The sequence below is a fragment of the Fulmarus glacialis genome, unplaced genomic scaffold, assembly GCF_000690835.1.
Source record: "Fulmarus glacialis isolate BGI_N327 unplaced genomic scaffold, ASM69083v1 scaffold37905, whole genome shotgun sequence".
Classification (NCBI taxonomy): Eukaryota; Metazoa; Chordata; class Aves; order Procellariiformes; family Procellariidae; genus Fulmarus; species Fulmarus glacialis.
In genome coordinates, this window is record NW_009215694.1 from 5,522 (window position 1) to 29,680 (window position 24,159).

General features: G+C 37.3%; 1 protein-coding gene across 1 annotated transcript; it reads left to right on the forward strand.

Annotated features, from left to right (window-relative positions):
- The first annotated feature begins 6,356 nt into the window (after positions 1–6,356).
- KIAA1456 (KIAA1456 ortholog) lies at positions 6,357–13,564 on the forward strand. Its single transcript, XM_009579018.1, has 3 exons — positions 6,357–6,510; positions 9,568–9,741; positions 12,531–13,564. Exons 1-3 carry the CDS (start codon positions 6,357–6,359, stop codon positions 13,562–13,564), a joined length of 1,362 nt encoding a protein of 453 aa, XP_009577313.1.
- The last annotated feature ends 10,595 nt before the right edge of the window (positions 13,565–24,159 follow it).

Here is a 24,159-nt window from a genome sequence, read left to right on the forward strand (position 1 = left end):
GTCCTCCCTTCTCTTCTAACGTCTGTGCAGAGTGTTTCTGTACAGGATCTGAAGGCGCACATCTAGCATCAGGGATTTTTGACTATGTGGGACCCCAGGAGGAAGGGATTCTCTTTGCTGGGAGCTGATTTATGAGTTTTGATATGATAGTAAATATGAACAGACACTTAAAGGGACTGTGCAACTTCGGCACGAGTATGCTCTTTTCAGTGTTTTTTAATGGCAACGGGTACGTGTTTGTGCATTGTCATCTTAGCAGAATGTTACCTATCTACAGAATGGAGTTTATGTACTTAGTGAAATAAATCTGTTTACAGTGCAACCTTTCAGCTACGTAGACTATGACCCTAAATGCAAAACAGCAAGGGGAATATTAAATGATTAACTGATCCAAGAATAGGATGTGCAGTGAATAGTACTAGGTTTTGTCTGGACTGGAAAATAAAGCTAACAAAATGAATGTGATGGTGAATGGTTGTCATTTTGAGTAACTAGAGCTTGCACCATAAACTTTAGTTCAAGATCTTGAAAGAACAGCCTCAGTGCTTTCAATCTTTCATTAGGGCAAGGTTGTCTCAATTTTTTAATAGGAAAAAATACAATAGTGACTTTATTTCAATTAATGAGATTGCTTTAAAATGCTATGTTTGCTGTGAGCATTTCAAATAACAGTGATTCTTGTCAAACGTGTCTCGACTCTTTGTATTTCACTTCAGAATTTCCCAAATTTTACTGGAGGAAGGGTCCTGAATCAGGACTTCAGCTCAGTAGGGTTTTAGACATGCTGCAGAGAGTTCCCCTTGCTCTGATTTCAGGCTGTGCGTTTTCATGGGACTATAACAGTTCATGTGTGGGTGAAATTAATTACCAGAGTTGTTAGCCTTATGTAAGCAAATCATCTCGTCTTGCTAAACTTTCACTGCAGCTAGTTTAACTATTCACTGCAGGATTCCTATTGTTTTGTTTCATTATCCTTTATTTACTAATAAAGCTGTTTTACATAATGATTCATATCTGGAAGCAATTTAGTATGTCATCATGCTCCTATTTGTTGCCTTCATTAATGAAATGAGAAAGCACTGTCAATCAGAATGGAGGTTGTTACAATGATTTATAAATTCAATCCCAAGGGTAAGAAAAGGTCTCATAAAGAAATCTTAGGTCTGTTTTTGAGAAGGGCTGCAATGAGGTTTTGCTATTGGAGATTAATTGGATTTTTGTATTTGCTTGGAAAAAAGACTACGGTTTATAAGTGACCATTAGGGTTGAACACTTAGCTTTCCATGGCTACTTATATTTGATTGAAAAGACTGGTAAGTCTGAAGGAAGCTGGAAGTAACCTGAAAGTATTGCTCACTGTATAGATAGTTCTTCCTGTTCTGTAGATGAAGGCAGAGAATGCAAATTGGACTATCTCACTTTTTACCTGGCTGTCAGTATCAGCTACAGCTGCACATGTTATTGCTAGAGAGCAAGGTATTGTGGGACATAGACCTGGCCCTTGTGGTTTATACTGTTCGATTTAAGGCCAGTGATTAATTAGGTTATTGCATCCATAGCTGGAGTTGCATGCGTAACCAATATTTGTGTTGCTGTAGTAACAGAGAGAGACACAACTGTGCTGAATTTCCTAGGTCTTTCAAGTAGGAGTTCTCCTAATCCAAAATGGCATTGAGAATTCCCATCAGCGCGTGAAGAGTGTAACTAAGAGGGGCCCTCATTAATAGGCTGAAATCTTACATATCTGACTCTCAAACTGAGTTGAGTAAATTCCTGCAATAGGCAGTTGCAAGAGAGAAGACAAAAGGAAAGCCCGTGGCTCAAATTAATGAAAAGCAATTGATTTGAAGACAAATAGGAGCAATACAGGATTTGATGACTACTGTGAAAATCACAGGGTGCTTCCAAGAGGCCATTGACAAAAAGTTTGGAATGTGTTCTGGGTATTGTGACTGGCCTGAAATAGAGGCAAGGAGGAACTGAACATGAGCCAGGTCAAGACTTCACATATTATTTGATGTATTATACATCAAATTAAAATAGTGGTGGTGACATAGCACATGCTAAGATAGATGGAGGAAGATGTGAACATCTTAGGTGGATGCGAGGGATAACTTGAGGTGGATGAGAAGGGCTGCAAGGGATTCAGAAGAACTGCAGGAAGGTGTGGAAAGCCTTGGGTAGGCTGTGGTAAAGGCAGAATTTTTGCACTGAACACTACTTCCTGTGCTTCAATGTTAGGGTATCCCTTGCATCTGAGAGCCAGCAACTGTTTTGTCCATTTGAGGATAAAGTATTTAATACAGTTAGTCAAAATTGCAAGTCAGACACTTTCAAAAACAAGCAAACAAAAAAAGTCCGTGGAAAAAAAAAAACCCAAATAGAAATAATCCTGACTTTTTAAAATGTTGGAAACTGGGACTATTAATTTTTGGTTGTTGTCATTTCAAGGTCACATGTTTAAATGTATTTATTACTTCGACGGTGATAGAAAATGTCCAAGCAACATGACTTTCCTTAAAGCAGTATCCTTGAAAAGTTAATTATCTAAAAGGTTTCAAAAAGTTAATGGAAAAGGAAGAAATTAGATTATCTTGAAGTCAGGGAAGCTTTAGTGACACGTATAGCTATGAAAATATATGGTATCATATGTTTGTATAATTCCTTTTATCTCCTGGAAAGCTGTAATATTTTAGTTTATTTTTTATTTTGCTTTTTTTTTTAATTTTGCTTTTTTTTTTCTTTTTTTTTTTTTTACAAAGAAGGAAAGCAGCCATGTAAGAAAGAGTCAATGGACTATAACCTATTTACTTTCAAACAGTTTTTTTCGTATACCACAGTTATATGTGGTGGTCTGGTGATCCATTTCCCTGCAAGTTTAACAGAAATGACACTACAACTTTCATCCAGTTTTCTCACTTCATAGATCAGCTGCAACAAGGGCCTGTTGTAGTCTCACGAATGAACCTCAATGACCAGGAAGCCCTGAAAGGGAAGAGAATCCCCCTCTTCATTTGTTACCCAAACTGCTTGTTTGCAGGAGTCTCACATTTCTGATGCTGCATCCACGTTTTGGGGACTTGTCAAGACTTGCTGCAGAGTGGCTGAACAGCTGGGTGCCAACCTACTGCACACTCCCCACTCTGCACCAAGTCTCTGCGTGAACCCTTTGACAGGAGCATAAGCTACCGCACAAGAAAAGAGAATTGAGCATGGGGAAAGTGTGTCCATAATGACCAGCTTCTGCTCTTCTTCTCCTTTTTGCTGGCTTATCGGACAGTTTCCAGGTAATTTAAATGAGAACTGGAGCAGAGCTGAAGCAGTGGGATTTCTGGACATCTTGGATTTTCATTACCTCCTTTGCAAAACAGACTTTGCAGTTATCCTGGAAGTTACAATCCAAAAGTTGGATGAACTGAACATTTTCTACCATTTATGTGCAACAGAGACACTGCCTGGTACTTTCAAGGCAAAAAAAGTTATAATGGTTGTTTTTGTTCATGAAGAGAAATAGAAGTATTGAGTTTGGCTTGTAAAGTTACATAGTTCTAAGTTTCTGATGTTTTCAGTGACATTAGACTTGTGTGAAACTGTTACAGCTGCAGGCCAGGTCAGACTCCATAGGTTTCTTGCCTTTTGTAAACATTGAAATGAAGAAATTTATTGCTAGGACATTTCCCTGCAGTGCTGCAAAGTAAAACCTGATAGTGTTATGGATCTTGACTGGAAAATCAAATTGGCAAGTCTAATTTCATCGTGTGACTTAATTATCTACAAAATATAAACAATCACCAGGAATGGAAATTGTGATGAAACGGTAAACGAAATAATTTGTATTTTAGTAGACTACTGTTATTCTAAGATTATAACCGGATTATTATCTTGACAATGTTCATTGGGCATATCTAGAAATAATAACCTCTAATGCAGTGTTGTAATACATGAGTCTCTAGCATGTCCCGTATAGCAGAAGACTCAGTTATCAGTCCCAGTGAATAAGAAAGTTAAAGGAAAAACTTAAAGGAAAAACTTAAAGGAAAAACTTAATGGTCTTGTGATTCAGTAGGAAACTAAGCCAAATTTCAGCCTACATTGGAATTCAATAAAGATATTTTAGGAAAAGTATAATATACCATTGTATCAATAGGAAAATTCTTACTATCTTCTAAGTCAAGTCCAAGTTGTCTTTTGTGTTTATTAAAATATGCAAATTAACCTTCAGTTCAGACAGCTACTTCTATAGTTGGCATAAACTGGAATTTCTGTAGCATTTGGAATTCAGTATGAATGATTGAAAACATTCTCCTTTTTTTTTTTTTTTAAGAACTGCAAAGATTGAATGAAGAGCTTCAAGTGGAAAGATAAAAACACTTGGAAACACTGAACCACCTAGTAACCAAACATGAGATATAAACTAGAGCAAGGAGCATATCACATGGCAAAAGAAAATAAACAATTGTTAGTCTTTGGAATTTCTACTTATAAATAGAGGATTTCTAGACAGTTTAACAACAAAATAGAGTATGTCTTGAGGCATGAGAAGAAAGATAGCTGCAGACATGAATCACCCAATTTGTTTTATTTAAGGGTCAAATAGTAAAAAAATAATGGGTTTTTGACTCTAAGGAATAATTACTTGAAATTACTGCAACTAACCCATCCTATTTGACGATATAACTTGAAATGACATTCATGAGAAAAGTTGTGATTGAGTAACTTCTGGCACATGTAATATAATTTCAATTTTGTGTTTCAATATTGTCTACTTCTGTTGTTCAGTCTGTTACAGTTTTCCACTCTTCAAGATGAAGCTGAAAATGTGCCTACTAGGAATTTACTATACTGTTACTGAATTTTATATATATATATATGTATTTTCAGCTACTAAAAGGTGAGCTAGCTAATGCATCATAAAAGAAAATTGTGGAACATGCCAGAAAAAAAGAAAGTAAGGATTGTGAAAACATTGAACAAAAATGTTTTGAAGAGAGGTATTCATAGATACTACAGTCAGAATAGACTGTGACAATTGTGACCATTTAGCTTGACCTCTTACATAGCAGAGTACATAAAACTAGTGAAGTGGATCAAGTCTTACATACTATTCTTGTAGGCACTTACACACACTTAACCTGAAGTACATTAATTTTTTTTTTTTTTAGTCACTGGGATTAACACCCATTTTCTAAATTAAAAAGATTGTGCTTGTAGGACAGGTGTTTTGAAGAGCTCACATTATTTGTTATTATACACAATATTTTATTTTAAATCTTTTCTCATAATAACTTATTTCAACAGTGAAACTGACAGAAAAAAACATTTTTTATTACGATTTTAAAATGTATATTATTTGAAAATCAAGGAAAGCAAAAGAAGAACTTGTTGTGTGTTTAAAGTCTTTGCATATTCAAATGCAGCCAAAGGAGTCACTTTTATAATTTCATCTTTATAATATATTGCTTAGTTTCTTGGCAGAAGTTTGGAAGCAGGCTTTAATCTCTGCTGAGTGCTTGGGCAAACAGGTTCTGTTTTAATAATGGAAGGAATATTTCCTGAATAAACAGGCAGTTTGAATTAGTTTGGAGAATGCCTTAACACTTTAAAATGTAATCTCATCAGCCTCCATCAGATATTAAAGTCTGACCTGCTTGGATGAGGGGAAATCTTAAGGAAGATGTAAGATTCTATGTAAAGGGATTCAGTGTCTGCATCCACTTGGTGTTTTACATGAGCTTAGGAGTAATATTGAAAGTCTAAGAAGATACCACTTTTCAAATGAATCATTAAACTGAAATACTTTGCTAAGAAATGAAGATAGCAGAGTAGAAGCAGGGAAATCATGGTTTTGTCGCTGAAAAATTTCAACCAACTCATCACTTCTAGAGCATAGATTAGATAAACCACAAATAATTTATGTATGATTTAGGGGCTTTGGTTTCAGGGTCCAGGCTGTACATCAAATAACATACTAATAATTTGCCTACCTACTCACCTTAGCTACAACCGGAAAGTCTATTCTTAACTTCTTGTTCTTAATCATTCTGCACTCCTGCTGAGCTTTTACTACATTGGTGAACTTATTTAGGAATGTGCATATTATTGAATAGGCACATGCAGTTATGTAGTGCTCCTGAGGCAAGATAATATATTCAAATTTTTTCTTGACTTTTGTGAAATAAAATCAGATCCTTTGAGTAAAGACCATTTTATAAATATGATGGCTGTTAGATGGGTGTTATGATTTTATGAATGTAAACTTACAAGGTCCTGAATTATGCATGTCTATAAAATGTAAAGTCTATGCTACAACAGTTTGTGTTTTGTTGTACAGAATCTTTCTTCATTATGTTTTCAGGATGGAATATGAGGCTACTCAGCTAGAAAAGCAGCACGTGCATAGTGTGTATGAAAATACAGCTGCCTACTTTAATGATCTGCAGAGCAAAGCATGGCCTCGTGTTCGAAACTTTCTGCTGGAGCAAAAGCCTGGCAGTCTCGTTGCTGACATAGGTAAGCCATTCCTTGGGGTGGTGTGAAAGATTGTCTATATACTTTATTAGTTTATATGTTAATCATGTATCCTTCAGAGCAATTGTTTTTAAAAGTTGTTTAAATTTGTTTTAAAGATGTTTTAAAATTGTTTTTAAACTCATATTAGATGCCACATACCATTTGGTTTATTTCCTTGGCAGTGTATCAGGTAACAAGTAAATATGATTTTTGACTTATTTTGATTGAGCTAAGCCTTAATCTACCAGTTTCCCCACAGACTTAGTGGTCTGTCATTCCCCTGGAGCCCTTTTTAAAAAATTGTGTTAATGGCTCAATTATTTCATATTTCAGTTTCTTTAGATCTCTTGGTTTAAGTACTGCTGGTCTGAAATTTAATGCTTTTCATTTGTTCTAAAACTCCTCCTATCAAGGCTTTAACATAAAAGAAATCTGATGTAATCACTGTTAAAAAAAAAGTTATGATCTGAGAATCTCCCTATGATCCTTAATACGGACACCAAAACCTCATTTTCCTGCTATGGCCTTGTCTTCCCTACATGTCCAATTTACATCTTGATTTTCTGTTGCACCTCCAGACTTTTTAGGGGTTTCCAGATCCTGGTGTGTTTGCTTTGGGTTTGTGTTATGACTTCAGTGCTATACAGCACGTCATTGCAAACGATGCTCCTTTGCACCACTGGATTTTCCTCACTGTTTAGACTAATAAAATGCTTTTACACAGCAAAGTGTAATAAATGTACACAATAAATTATGCATCTGCCTTATGCTATCAGAAAAAACATTCTTTGAAGATGTTGTAGGCTATAATCAAAAGATAGTATATAATTCTCCTGCTGCTGTTGAGCAGTACCCCAAAAATAATTGATTGCTGTTATTTTGGATATGTATCTTCTTGTATATGTCTGCACCATTTTCACTAATAATCTCAGGAAATAATCTATGGCATACACTCATACAACAGCCAGCTTAACATGATATTTCTCAGCCAAAATTTTTTGTCACTTCAGTAGAAGTCATTTGAAGCTTAGCTGAAGTTCTTTGAGGCTTTGTCAATAGGCATCACAGTGGTTACTGAAAGCTTAAGATCACCCTGTTACAGTTTCAGCTGAAATAATTTAAATGCATGTGATAGATCTGGAGAGGAGGTAGATGCTTACAGTTGCCAATAAGAATATTCCCATTAAGGCACACAAGGTACCTCCTTTTATGAGGTTTAATGAGATCTACAGGAATCTGACTGTTGTGTTTATTTTTGGTATGTATTTTGGGAGGAGGGTTGCCTAGTGGCACCAAAGTTTTCAAAATGAGATGTTCAATTGATAATTTTGTTTTCTTTTTAATATCACCTTTTATTAAAATATTTCTGTTTGCTAGCTTTACATGAAGCATGGTAATGGTAGCAGAATAAAATATCATTTTGTCTAATTGCATTGTTATTTTCATTCATCAAAATAAGTGACAATAGCATGGCCATTGTTAACAGCTTCATGAAGGCATCCACCTCCTGATGACTCATTCAAAGTGACTCTCCTGCAAATGTAGATTTTTAGAGTACTGAGAGTGTTGTCACTAGCTTCATTCCAGAGAGGACCCTATACTTCCAAAAACTCACTGTGTTTAAAAAGCATTCCACCAAAAGCCATGTATTAAGCAAATGAATCTTCTAAATTAACGTACGTTTGACTAAATGTGTTCCTTCTGCAAACACAGTAACCAATAATACTTTGTACTAATTTTAAAACTTACGCTTTCTAGTCAACATGCAGAGCTTCATGTTTTATTGCATATGTTCCTTGAACTGCATTAACAATATGAATCTTTTCCATTTCTCTCAAGTGTTACTTCAAAGAATAGTGCTTGCTTTTTGCTTTAGAAATATGCTCTTTTTTCACCACTGAAGTGTTGTGCTGTTCTCCAACAGTTCCTGTGCTGTCTCTCTAGATAATGGTGCACATTAACGTCAACAAGAGCAGCAGCACTGCAAGAAGCAGTGATGTTTCTAAAGATAACTCCAGGCCTTTAAATTGAATTACCAATACTGAGATGGTTCTCTTTGCCAAGCTGCTACCCCGTTGCTTGGCTGTCAACTTTCAGAAATTATTCTTCACAACTGACCCATAACTGCAGTGAATGTTTCCTAATCTAATTTTGAAAAGTGCCTGTTATGCATACGGTATTGAAGAACACTCTGAAAGATTTCAATTTAGTACAGCACAGTCCTTGAGAAGACATACTTTTAGGTGGAAGACATTCTGGAACAGTTCATTACATTTACATGCATTATAATGCATTGGCACAAAGACAGAAAGAGGACGTGCCTGCAACATGGCAGGAATTTTTATGATTCACGGTTATTTTCCAGTCTGTATCTGAAGCTAAAATTGTCCTCTCTGACTTGTGTCAGTGACAGCTGTGGTTTAGGACTTCTTGGAGAGAAATGGGGTGCACTGGAGAGGTACTGTGTGGGGTTTAGCAAAGACTGGGGAAGTACTTGGAAGAGATACCTATTGCAGGTCACTAAAAAGACAAGACACACTGGCTTCAGGAAAACCCCGGAACAGAAAGTAGTTGGAAGCTGAAAGGATATTGAGGAAAAGGGTCATAATGCTTACCTGTTCTTACTCTTTCCTGGGCACCCATTTATGCTCATTGTTGGAAACAGGATACCAGGCTATATAAAGGCTTGGTATGGAGCAGCACAGTTGTTTTTTTGCTCTAAGATATGCAATAGTGACTGCAGAGGACCACTCCTTCCTCCTCCCACCTGCACTTACCCTTCTTCCCCAAAGAAATACACATAACTTGCTATTACAGGGCTGTGTAATGAGTATTTTTGGTGGTGATGTTGGTACTGTTACACTCCTAAGGGTATGAACATGTAATTTCAAACAGTCCAAATGAACCCTGCAGCAGTTAGGCTAGTAGGAGCAAGCTTTCATTTTGTTTTCCAGGAAACCTTAGAATTAGGAAAGCCTCCCCATTATTTTCACTGCTTTGGGAGGGATAGCAAGTGTTTGGAACATACAACTTCTGATCTAGTATTCTTTTATTTAGGTTGTGGAACTGGAAAGTATCTCAGTGTCAACAGTCAGGTGTATAATCTTGGCTGTGATTACTGTGGACCACTGGTAGAGATTGCAAGGAAGAAAGATGATGAAGTTCTGATATGTGACAACCTTAACCTTCCCTTTAGGGACCAGTGCTTCAATGCAGTCATTTCCATTGGAGGTAAGACAACATACATGCATTCTGGCCCACAGCAAATGCAAAGTTTTTTGGATCTTTTTCGTTCCACGTGTCTTCATTTCAGTTAATTTGTTTTGAAACAATTCCCTTCTTAGAATCACATCAGATACTACTAAATGAATGTAGTAAACATGAAAAAAAAATCAGTTCCATTGCACAGAGGCACTGTTGACCAGGGAAGTATATGGATCATTTGTTTGTTTTTATGTGGTCTTGTTCACCCTGTGGAGAAAAGATTTCCTTCCAGCATGCATTTTAAACAAGTAAAAACAAATATAAACGTGGCTGCTCACAGTTTTAAAGAGATTACGTGGTCAAGACAAACTCTTCGTTCCTCCTTAGGATCTGTTTTGACCAGCAAATGCGTTGAAATGAAAACTTGCTTTCTCTATAGCAGAACTTGAATCATGTTAACTATTATATGTTATGAATACAAATTTCTCTTAGAATAATAATGAAATAAGAACTTAGAGCCATACAAGTATGTGTTGTCTAAAAAGAGTGAAGCATCTCAGCACCTTAACTCCTCTGACCTCTCTTTTTGAAAATATTACTCATAATTTGAGAAGTATAAACTGCAGAAGAGTAGATGAGTTAGTACCCAGTTACAGTCTACATTTTTAGCTCTACTCTTGCTTGAAGTTCTTTCAGGCTGTTTCACTGTATCAGCAAAAATATAAAGCATGATAATTATTATTGGTAGCAATCAACAAACTACTTGAACTATGATAGAAATGTATTTTAAAATGTATTTTTCACATATACAGGGTAAAAGAAAAAGTGAATAACATGCAAGCAGTATCTATATTACTTCGCTTTCATGTTGGCTAGTTAATCAATAAGCCCTATCCACATTTCAGGTCTCGTAGCAAAATTTCAGTGCTATCAGATCAGCTGACTTTGAAGGATAGCATACCTATCTAATGTTTAAACCAATTATAGGCCTGACAAGATTAAAAGTTCACGTGGTATTTCTGTACATTTAACAATAATGGATTTTAATCCCTCTTGAATAGAGACGTGGTATGCCTGTGTCCATCTAATTCTAAATAAAGTGTTTTCATCCCATTTCAGAGAATAGCAACTATTTATGTACATAGTCAAATACTCTTCTTGGCTTTGCTAGTATAATCCTGTTTATAGGATTTATATTTCTGGAGAACCACCAGAGTGATTATATAATTTTAACTATGAAGAATATTTAACCCATTAAATGTATTGCTTAGATAGAGCTTGCACAGATTCTGTTGGCACTTCTTTCTGGTGAAATAAACTCACATGCTTATACTGTCTCTGTCAGTTTTGATATTTTTTTGTGGTGATATATGGCCTAACTCCAGTATGAGATAAAATATCAGTTCCTTTCTCCCCACCTTGTTAAGGAAATTGAAATAGTATTTTATATTTTTTTTGCGAAGTTTGAGAAAATACTGACAAGAGTTAGGAGTACCTGGAAATAAACACTGACCATATAGACTGGGGAACTCTTCTCAGAGTTTACTATCTGTCTTGTGTTCCCAGCTGCTTGTGAAGGCCTAGTTGATATCAACTGCCAAGAATGCTTTTCTTTCACTTTTCATAACTGCGGTGTTGAAATAACACTATTTCTACAAGTAGAATTGGCTACTGTCAAGCAGCACATATAAAGATAATCTAATTTTTCGGAAGGTATGGAGATGTCTTCAGCTAAGAACATATACTAAGAACATATAACGACATTATAAGTTGTTATATGGGTAGATTGAATATTTTGCATGTAGAAGTAGCTGGCTCCAAGTCCACTTGAAACAAATTATGGAATCAGTCCTCTTTACATCATTGATTTGAACAAGATCTGGTACTGATGATATATAGAACAACATGACCAACATGACCAATCTCAGTAGAAGTTAATGTTTTTGAGAGTTTAGAGAGAAAATAGCTGACTTAGCTATTCTCTGGCTGTTAAAATTAGTTCCTTCAGGTGAATAGGAAGATAGAAACAGTATGGATATCTTGAAATGTAGCTTCATTTCACATTGCAGTGAAATTTGAAAATATGGAAATTATCCTGGAAAGAAAATTCAAATATAGTGATCAATAGTTTTATTTTGAATCTCACTATTTTTTTTAACAGCATAACATAATGTAACAAAAAATCATCATTCTCAGACATGCAATGTAGACTGAGATACTTCTCATTTTTTTTCCTCCAAAACAATCTATGAACGCAATACCTTTCTACAAAATTAAAGCAATGGAAAATATTTCTGTCTAAATTTTCTCACTATCTCTTTTGAAAGTGCACTTATATAAAAATACAGAGTATCTTTTTACTGATATTACATTTTACTGTATTTGTTACATGGTGAAAAGATTTTCTGTTTTCAGTAAGGTAAGTCTGAAAAGTGTCCCAAAAACTAAAGTCAAACTTAATATTACCTAACTCACCTAAAGGCCAGGCATTTAAGTGAAAGGTAGTCGTGTTATGATCTTTTATGGGTGATGTAGAGGAACAGAAACCTCCAGCTTATATGCCTGACTTTTCTTGAATCCCTATTTTGAGATGAGAGAAATTTCCTTCTCTGGGATTTTCCTATTTTTAAATGTAAAAGAGATCATTCTGGGGTAAACTTGCACTGTGGCACCAATACATTCAGCACTGTTGCTGGCTTGTACTGAGTGATATTTGGGATATGGCAACTAAAATGACTAACACATAGAACAGGTTGAAGATGAAAATGCTGTGTCCTTACTAATATTCAATACATAATGCCTTTCCTTTTTTGCAGTGATCCATCATTTCTCAACTAAACAAAGAAGAATCAAAGCAATAAAGGAAATGGCAAGGGTATTGATACCCGGAGGCCAGATGATGATTTATGTTTGGGCTATGGAACAAAAGAATCGTCGCTTTGAGAAACAAGACGTATTTGTTCCTTGGAACAAGGCCTTGTGCTCACGGCATTTTTCAGAATCGAATCAATCTGGAGATAAAGGTGAGTTTGTGCATGCTGTAAAAAGCCGAGACATACACCCTGCACAGCTAGTCATCTCTGATTGCAGCTACCAAACCAATCTGCAGCCAGAAACTGATTCAAAATGTTCCCACAATACGGACCATTGCTTATCCAGAGCCTGCTGCATGAAAATTTCTGAAGAAGAAAACAGATTTTACAGTGCTCTAGGAAGATCTTTCCGCTCATGGTTTTTCTCCAGCTCCCTTGATGAATCAGCCCTTAGAAAGCAAACTGACAAAATGAAGCCTCTGAAGAATGAAGGAGAATGGGCAAACAGTACTGTACCCATTCAGCATTCACGACACTGCAGTTTGGATTTAGGTCACCATGGGACACTGTTAAAAGAACAAAGTTTAGATGATGATGTGTTCGTGGAAAGTCTGCCTCTCAAAAAACAAGAGTGGTCACCAGCCACAGATGCACTAAAGGATTTAAGTTTAAATGGAGGACACCAAAGTGTAGCTCAGAGCAAGAGTGAAGAAGCTTCATTTATAAATGGCCCAGTGGGAGACAGGGACTACAGCTGCGATTGTAATAAAGATGGTGCTGGTAAGTCTAATGCCAGCAAGTTTTTCAAAAGAACTTCAACAACTGACTCCACTGACTCTGCATTGGATTCAGCAGTGTCTGTTGGGGACCAAACTGATGCCACGTTGGATACAAAAGCCTTCATGCGTTATTATCATGTTTTTCGGGAAGGGGAACTGTGCTCTCTGGTAGAAGAGAACGTGCCTGAGCTTCAGATACTTTCTTCCTGCTATGACCATGGAAACTGGTGCATTATTGCAGAGAAAAGAGGAACATAGCCGTAAAGAGAACAAAGCAGAACAAAGCAGAATTCAGTGACTGAGGATTTTAAGCTGCTCCTTGTGTTCCTGTGATTGTGCAGTGTGACATGGAATTTTTATCTCATGTAGTCATGTGCCATTCATTTCTGAGTTATTATCTCTCTACCTATTTAACTATCTAATGCAAGATGTGTATATAGGAATGTAAGTGGTAAACAATATTTATGTTTTGTTAAACTTTTATGAAGTTAAAACTGGAGAGTTTTATATTGCTTTTAGCAGATAATTGTGTTTTTAAATATACTTTTCTATTGAAAAATAAAACCTTTTTATAAGACAAGGATCAGGGCATCTTTTATGAGAAATATCCTCTCAGTAGAAAGTTTAGGCTTTGTTCTTCAAATGCTGAAAATGTGTCACATTACTCCCTGTTCTTGAAGTCCTATAAGTAGAGACATAGGCACATTTAAAAACGTACTTGACTGTATACTGCTAGAGTGCATGCTGCAGAACTGGGAGCAATCATGGTCCCAGTGCTACTTAGTTTGGAGTAGAGTTGTTAATGGGTAAAAACTATGTACAAAACAAGCTCTGCATATTCTGTCATTTGAGGTTTGTATCTGGGAGCAAATGACAGAACAAATTTTTAACAGTATTTTTGACTTTCGTTTTAAAAATAATTTGTGTCTCAGGTGCAGGTTAAGTTTTATATGTTAGCTCTCACAAATACTTTATCTTAATTTCCTTTGCTGTAGTTTTTCATTGGTTACGTGTATACAGAAGTCAGAGGGATTCGTGAGAGTATCAGTATTATGTAAAGGTTACAATATCAAATATTTGAGGTACATATATCTTTTTGATAAGCCTGGGAAACGAAGATTAAATTAATAAAACTCAGTGCATATCTGGTCAGCTGTCATATTTGCTGTCCTCATTGATTGACATGAGAATATATATTAAATGGTGTGTTAAATAATGTAGATAGGAAGAGGATACAAGTCCAATTTGTATATAAAATACGAATTCCTGTCTTCTACTGTTTAAATGAATCTTTTGAGACCTGAATGATAATAGATTGCTTAAACAACTTTCCCATTCCCTGTAAGACATAAATTTTGCTGAACATGGTGGCCCATCATCATCCAGTTGTACTAGATTGTAGCAGTTGCCCTCATATAGTTCTTTACACCCAAATAATCTCACCCCTTTCAGTGGGAGACTTATGATGTGAAGTTTTATGTGCTGTGGATAAAATCCACGTGGCTTCTGAAGATCGGTAGTGAAATTGTAATTACCAACTGAAGCAGGGCTGGACTGTGCTAATTGCCTTGTTAGCACAAAGTTTAGGCCATTTTTGGGCTTCATTTACAGTCAATGGTTTTAGTGTAGGGCGCATATTCAGCTGGTGTGATTTCATGACCTTTAATGGAGCTGCACAGATTCACCCCAGAGATGAATCCTTTTGGTAAGTAGTTTGAGACACCCACATAATTAACATGTCTGCCCTATTAGTAAGCAAATAACTTTGAATATAAAGCAACAGGAGTGAAATACCAAACTTTTCCAGTCTATGCTGCGTAAGTAGATGGATTTTGGGTTGTTCAGTAGAAAGCCCTGATGGTGCTGAGTATTTTTAGATGTAGCTGCCCAGGTGTAATTGCCACATGGTAATGTATTATAGATTTATTTACTGGAGCGATGCCTGTAGAACAATCATCTTTGTCTTCCTCATAGTTTAGGATCCTTGTACTTTATCCTTCCTGGGTCTGTACCACTTGCGTTCCCCACTGCTTTTGAAAATAAAAGCGTGGTCAAAGAACCATGCATCTGAGACTTCTGAAATATTATTCCACTCTAAATGTTACTTTCAATATAACCTGGGGCTGCAGCTCTCAGACACTGTGCCCGAGCCATACTTCAGAAAACTGGCAATATTCCCTGCATTGCTGGGTCCAGCTGCATCCTTAAGCTCCAATGTTAGATGCACAGTGCAAAAATGCCCATGCTGGCATATTACAGAGACAGCGTGGATCATGCTGAGCTCCACACCTCATCTGCAACACGCTCATGTTGGACCGGTGAGGCCTGCCTCATCTGTTGGGAGTTTCTGGAGGAGCTTGAGGATTTTAGAAGAAAACTGAGTTGCTTCCAGATGATATATGACAGTGGATATTCAGCACCCCTGGAATTTGAACCATATTTAGGAAGGAGATAGTTGATTATCATCCTATATCCAATTTTAAAAGTTCATCCCTAAACTCCAGCTTGCAGAAACTCTATTACACATATATAAAAACATTTATAAAAATTTATTAATCTAAACTGACAGCTGGATTTAGTTAACTGGGAGAAGGAACATTATAATTTTGTTATCTGCACTTCTGCAGTCTATCTGTGGAGTATTCAGTAGTGTAGACAAGCAGGCTGATGAAATTTGGGGTAAACTAAGAAAGGAAAGGCTTCCATTCTCTTTACACAGACACTTACTATCCTTGCAAGAGGCTGAATGTCTGTTTCAGGCTCCAGTGAAAACTTCCTGCGCTATCAGCTGTATGAATAAGAGCTGTCACCTCAAAGCCACTGAGGTACTTTAAACAGCTTTTGTGTTTGTAGACTTGCCACGCATTGTTCGATTTGAGATTCTTGACTGGGGATGCTTTTCATGATTATTTATTTCTGTATTGGATTTTCTCTTGTTTTGAGCTGATGCCATTAAGTTGTGTTACATACAAGTTTGAATTGTATTGTTATAAATTCCTGGGAGAAGGAGAGGGAAGGTTTGGTAAACCACTTTCTTTTCAAATACTCAGTTTTCCTCGGAGGACATATAATCACCATGTAACATAATTTTTATAGACTGGGAATCAGTCAGCTGAGGTCATGAATGTGGGTTCTGTACAGCAAGCCTTTATTCCCGTATGCAGTCTCCCATCTTTTTGTGGGGGCTGCCTAGGTCTGTAACAGCTTTATCATCTTGTAAGAAGCCGGATTACCTCACTCCGAGCATGGTGAATGTCTCTCTTGATTGATTTCTTTTTTGGAGAGGCCTATCTTAAACAAAATGTAATTTCCATAAGAATCCATGTGATCCCCATCTTTAATAGTTTACAGACGTAGTTAATGTGCTCAGGGAAGTGTATATACCATTGAAAAGTCTATAGTAAATGAATGAATAAGTAAATAAAACCCGGTTGTCCTTGCACACTAAAACTCTCAGCAATGTCCAGACTGCAAGATCTGACTGTTACAAGGTAAAAGGCAAACGTGTTCTTACATTTCTTGTCTGACAACTGGGCAATATTCTCACCCCAGTTATGCCGATAATAAGCCTTCATCTGACCGCAGTGGGCTATGATTGCTCCTAAGCTGCTCGTCTAGCTTTAAGTGGCACATGGAGAAGTCTTGATTACATGAGAAAAGATGCCCTGTTTTTTTACAATTTAATTTAGTAGTATCATTGTCAGTTCTGAACTGGCTAAACAAAAGCTGCTACCTTATTAGCTCTTACAGACTTTAATCCAAATGGAGAATTGCAATAAAAGAGATACCATTGAACAGAATTATTTTTGAAGGACTAATACAATTGCAATCTTTGATAAATGATATTTTGTCTTTTTTTTCTAATACATGAAAATATTTATATTAGAAGTGCAGAAGTATCATTTTTTTGGTACTAATGATGACTAATTTACTTTCTTCCAAGCTTATGGTATAGGAATTTCAAAAGCACAGGTGAGGAACAGAAGCTATAAATATTCTAGCAGATTTTTTTCCGGTACATATTTGTATAAAAGTTACTTATGTACACAGTTTAAAATGCTGAGTGGAGAGCTGTGTATGTTCCACCAGCAGAATATTGTTAGTGAACCCCCTGGGTAGATTCTGAATAGAAATAATGGCTCTGATCCTGTGTCCTCTCTGCCGTGTCATGCCTCCATCAGACTCAATTCATATCACTGTTGGGCTGTATTAGTATCGACATTGTGTTGAATCTATTGGTCTACCCACTTTCTTGCTCAGCACTTTTACAGGATTTGTGGCTACTTTAGTACTCCAGGAAAATGAAGTGTGTCAGTGTTAAATATATACAATTGTGTATCTCTTTTGTGAGTTCAGCATTTCTTATTCTTACAGTATATGAATTCTGGCAGCTACCCGTGATTTTATCTTCCAAGCTACTGGTCAAAACCATGCTTAGGTACTGCTCTATAATCAATTCTTTGTCCATAATAGAACCTATTCTCTAGTATTCGACAGAAAATAAATCCTACTTGGTTAAAATATTATTTCCTACAGAACTTCTGTGCTTTCAGATTAGTTAATAAATATATTAGCCACTGGAAACTCTGTGTCTGGGAAAGTTCTTAATGAATGTTAAATTTGAGAAGACTCTGTTAGTGCTGTTTGCTCAGTAAGTTAGACCACATGGACATGATGCAGAGCAGGTAAGCATAGTGATCTGCTATGAAGCCAGGGAGTCTGTCATTACTTTAGACCGCCATAGTCAACCTAACCATAAATGTGGTCATTTGAACTAGGTAAATAAAGGTGATGAAATGTGGTTTTTAGCTGCATCAGTACTATATGTCCTGTTGATGACAGAAAAGCAGGATGATCAGTGGAATTAATTGCTACAGAGCTACATTTACTGCTCCTTCTGATCTATTTACAGTCATGCAGGACTAAGCTTTGTGGTATAAGATAACACTGAAGTATTTCTTTGGGAATGTCGACGTTCTTTTTGCACCAATTTAAATCAGAAAAGAAAAAAGAAAAGTGTTGAGAAAGGCTAAGGAAAAAGAGCAAAAATAGGAAGTATACAGAGAAATGAAGGGGAATGGCAAAGATGGGAGCAATCACAGCAGAGGAAGCACAATCAGCACTGCTGGATATTCTTAGGATATGCAGAGGTCCCTGTTTTGACTGCTCTTACTTTCTGGAGGGTCTAGTTGATATCTCCCTGCTCTCTTACTTCACGAGCATGTGCAGAGGGAGGAATGCACCTTTTTCCCATCACTTGGAGTTCAATACTCTTTCCTGTACACTTCCAAGGCTAGGCATATGCAGAGAAAGATTGGTTAGGAATAACAATTTTCCCTTCCTTTATATCTCCATCACTTCATTGCAGCATGTTCTGTTTTGATTCCTTTTATTCTTGCTGAGTGCTTCAGTTTGCTCTGGTTGATTTGACCTTGCTCAATGATGCCCACAGTCTGGGGTTGCATTTGTTTTACTTAGTTACCTCTCCTACCAATATAGTTGCACTGGTACAAGCTTTGCATGTAGAAAGGGTTGTAGGGACAGATTAAACGAGTATTAAGGCACAAAAAAGGACATGGTTTAGTGGGCATGGTAGTGTTGGGTTGATGGTTGGAGTCGATGATCTTAGAGGTCTTTTCCAACCTTAATGATTCTATGATTCTATGATTCTATTTGTACAGTAACTAAAGTATGTTATCCAGAGTAACAAAAGGATTGCTCTGAGACTCCTCCTTAACGCATTAGGTATGTGCATACCATAGAAGAATGTACCAGGCACATACCTGCATCTTTGGTACTTAGATAAATTTCAAGATCTGCCTAAAGTGAACTACTAGATACTTGGATTGCTACTATAGTAGTAAATATATTTAGCATTCTGCATTCAGATGAATGTGATTGCACAGCCCCCCTTTGCTTGACTAATAATCAAGAGCTCCACTATTTCTATTTATTTCATTTCTGTTTCTTTCTATTTCTAATTTCATTTGTTTTCTTCTTTCTGAGCATTTTCTTCCAAAGACTCTCCATTTCAGCCCTCCTCCTTTCTATTCAGACAGATACAGCCAAACAACAAATATGGCAAATATGGCACCTCAGATTATCACAAATATGTATGTATTTCTCATTTTACCCTTAAATCTCTGTTTGTGATGATATTTTCGGGCTCTTTTCATATTTCTACCTCTGACAGCTGAAGACAAAAGTGGAAAAAAACCCCCCTTAATACTGCAAAGCATCATAGCAAACCTCATTTGGGGATTATGGGCACTTTAAATCTCTAATAGTGCAAAATGTAATGGTATCATCTACACATAATTCTCTTTTTCCTCCTTTTTTCTCAGCTGTTTTTTATTCATCATTGTCTTCACTTACGTATCTTTTGAACCCTTTAAGCTATGCCTGTATCTTCCTAGAGCTTGGGGTGCTTGAGGACAGCAGATGCCTCTGTTGCTGTTGTGGCAATTCAGCACTTGCGCCTGCTGCTTCTCCCAGTGCCCGACAGAGAAAAGCTGTCTTAAATAGAATGCAAATAACCTGATTTAAAAAAAAAACAACCAACCAAAGCCCCCCAAAATCAACAACAGCAAAAAAACCCCCTAGTAGGAGGTGCTTCAGCAGTTATGATCATATCCAAACTGAAATGGAAATGTGGGAGAAAAAAGAAAATATGGATATTATGAGTGGTGCTCCTAGCTTTGAAGACATCCTTGGATAGAAATTCTTCATCCCCTTTAGCCCTGTTGACAAGGTGCTACGCTCTGCTTTGATGAGGGGTATGTGGATGGGACAGCGGATGCGGGAACAGTGAGATGGTATTAGGTTGCCCTCTTCTGTTGTGACAAAGTAGGTTGATTTCTGCAGAATATTAACTGTGTTACTGTTTGTACAGCATCTAAAATTCTCTTTCCTGAATGAAGAAAGGATTGCTTGTATGGCTCTCAGTCATTTTGAAACTGTCAGGAGTAAAAGAGACAAAGATAAAGAAGGGGGGCATAAACAAGCAGATGTTCACCCTGTAGCTGAAAACATCACCTCTTTCCAATCTGCTAACACAGAAGTTTGTGTGTGCGCAGTCAGACTGAAAGCTGATGTTCCTCTTGCATGGGATAAAAATAAGAGTCATTCATGGGAGGCTTTTTGCTGAGGCAACATCATGTTCTTTTCTGTGTCTGTCTTCTGTGTCTTTACAGAAGAGACTACGCTACATGTCAGAATTACTGAGAATAAATTGACCCTTGACAGGTCTGCTTCCTTACCACAGGACTAACAGGACGGCCAGATTTAGTTCTGAACATTTGGACTGGGTAAAATAAAGTGTTTCTTGTGAAAGGAGGAATTAGCCACTTGGAAAGAACAAACGCTCTAGTGCAGAGAAAGCACAGCCATTCAATACGAGGTTAAAACTTTCTACTTAAAAAGAGGGAAAACAGAATGTTTTGTGGCTCACTGGCCAAAGCCGCTTTCCAGTGTGTCCGAGAGAACACCAGAGGTGAGACAGTGGTAAAATTAATAGAGATCAAGTCACACACAGCATGTCCAGGCTGCTTTAAATTGATGTTTTATTCAATGACATAGCCTGATGACGATCATTTCCTGTACTGAGCAGTAGCAGCGCCTATCAACATCAATAAGAGTCAAGAGTGCTCACTGCATCTTGGGATCTGGCCCCCTCCACTTTATGAAGACTGGCTGTTCCAACATTGACCACTGGACCATTTAAAAAGGTTACTCTAACTCCTGAGTAATAGTTCTAAATATTGAACAGGTACAAATATACACGTATATAGATTTTGATGGAACAGTTTTCATTTTGTTTTCTTTTTTTTTTCTTCTGCATGTGTTAAAGGTTTTGCTTACATTACAATACAACGGTAGCTAGTGCTTGGTGCAGTTTCTGAAAGGTAAAGAAACCATTTGACAATGAGGAAGAAAGGACTAAGCCATCAGTGCCGATGAGCTGCCAGCCAGGGCGTGTTTGGATGGAGGTAGTAGGGAAGAAGGGGAGGGTGCTAGGAGAACCACATGAAGAGAGTATCAGAAAGCTGCTCAAGCCTGTGAAGTCTGATCTGATTCTGGGAGTAATTACCTCAAAATCTGATTCAAAGTCTTCCATTGACTTCCCTGGTCTTTGTATCGGTTGTTCTCAGAAATGCCTGTTTACCCTGGTATTTTTCTTTCTTTGATTCAGACAAGAAACAAAGATCCCTGGGAGGTTTACTTTATGCTTAAATAAATAGTAGACCTGTCAGTTTAATAGTGGAACAAATGTTTGACCACAGTTGCCCAGGAGTGTTTCCATAGTCCCTTGAAGAGTGAGCCACAGGCACACCCAACTCCCTTTCTCTCTCCAGCCTCTAGTTGAGATTCATGAAGAAATATAAAAATAAAAATAAAAATCCAAGCATGACGGGCAGCCTGGGGCTGTGACATGTTCTCACCTGATCCTTGAGCTGGATATTCAAAGCACCAAAACCTTGCATCCATATTCTTAGCTACCATGAAAAATACCTAAGGCTCAGCTGGAGATACCAAATTCTGGAGTAAAAGGAAACTTTTCAAACTTACCTGTGCAAAAACTGTGATCCTGTACCTGAATTTGCTTTGAGTTACAACAACTGACTTTGCTGGTATTTGAGTCAAGCTCCTAAATGGGAATTTTGCCACAGAGAGTGCATGCCTGCTACTGGGATGCAGGTCTTCTGGAGCCAGTATAGGGAAATGTCTGTATGCAACCCCACGTGTCCTCAGATTCACCTTTGCCTTTCAGTTCTTCTAAAGACCTTACAGGAAATGTGAAGCAATTTAGTGCTGTGCAAAGAAGCCTTTCAAATACGGCCTGAATTGACGTATCTATGAAATATTAAACATCAGTGTCTCTGAGCAGGTTCTCCACATGAGCCCTTCAATCCGCACTGTATCATGTCTCTGTGGCAACATATTAGGCTCTGGCTTATTGAGCATAAAGAAGCATAAATGAGAGCTCACTGGAGACAGAGTATCAAAAAACATGTTTAAGTGGATAAATACCAAAAAGAGATTTAATACAGCAGCTACATAAACAGTTTTAACATTTTTGCATTGAAGTTTGAAATAAAGAAAAAGCCATGTGCAGTGATAGCCACGTAATGGTAATAAATATGGAGATTTCAGGGATGATGACATGGAAATGGATCATTGGCAGATGAAACTGAAGTAGGGGAAAGTTATATCTTTATGCGCTTTGGTCAGAAGGGTTGTTCCCTATATGAAACAGGCTATAGGATGCCTATGTGAAACCATGGAATGGAAGGAGGGTGAAACAAGGGGGAGATGACTGCACATTCCCAAACTTCTAAACTTGACCCACTGGACATCAATGGAGAGATGTCACTCTTGGTGAATGGTGCAGCTCGGAGACACTCACGTGTCCTCCTCACATCCTGAGGAGCGAACTATGAACAACGATGGTGTTCAACCATCAGCGTAGTCCATATCTGAGCTGCATCCTTGTTGAGGGGTAGGGTGGGCTTCTCTGAGATGTTAGTTCACTGAAGGCCACATTGATTACATTGAGTTGACAGTATGAAAATCATTGCTGCAGCCTTTAATATCTAGAGACTCATGTTCTTTCTTAAATACAAGGGGATTATAGAGAAAGGTAACATAATCAAGGCAATACCAGCACACAAGCTGGGGCTATGTTTCAGCTGGTTTGATCCCTACAGTTTGTATGTACCGAAGCTGGCTGTTCCTGGGTTGGTTGGGTGTGGGCAGAGAATAACGTGAAGTGACATTTTCCTGCCGAGGTCAAGGTCATTGCTAACGCCGTCATAGCAGTCTCCTGCATTTGTGTGCCAGCTTCCCCTCAGAACAAGTGCAAAGGTTTGAACGAATAAGTTGGAAGGTTTCAGAAATGGAAGACAGAGAGAGAGGATGGAAAAGCAATAATCAGGAATATTGGTAACAGTGCTGCAGAATGCCACAATTGAGGAAAAATATTAAATAAAGCAGTTTAAAAAATATTAAGGGAAAGGAACAAAAAATATGAACATGAAATATAAGGCAGTGTTTTTCTCATATAAACTGGCCAAGAGTCTATTCAAGGGACCACAGGAAGTTTCTCAACTTTTTTTTTTTTTAATTGAGAACTAAAAGCTCAACAAATAAATGTAGTTTCACTGAAGTCTAGACTAAAGACACTACACTGCCTGAGGGGATTAAGCGGATAATCAAAAACATTTTGTAGTTTCTGCTGTTCCCAGAGACCAAAAGTAGGGACAGAGGAAAATGAGAGATGGTAAATGAGCCAAACTGAAAAAAAATCAAAACTCTGCAGAAAAGGATGACTTTTCCATATCCAGCTAGAGGCCAACTGAAAGTAGTCAAGTGTTATGAAAGACAGAATACAAACACAGGATCTACAGCTGTGATCTAAAGTCCTTGCTTTTCTTTGTAGGAACAAAAATAGTCAGAAGAGTTTAATGCCCATTTAAGTAACTATTAAATTTTTAATATTTGCCTCAGTACAATTCTTCGAATTTATTAAAATTGTATTTGACAAATTGGAATGAGAACATGAAGACTAACTGATTCTGTAATGCAATGTGATTAATTATTTTGATAGGCAAAATTAGAAGTAAGATCTGATCACTGTGTGGCTGGAGTGCAGAAGCTTTTATGGGGTCCTTAATCTGGGATTTTATATAGGAAAATTAGCTTTTGTGTAGCAGTGCCTTAAAAAGGACTGGCTTATAAATAATTTATCAGAACCTAGATATATAGTGACTTCAGATCAAGTTGTGTAATCGTTATCAAACATTCAGATCTCTGGGATTTGGGTGTAAATGGCACTGCTGGTAGTATCAAGTTTT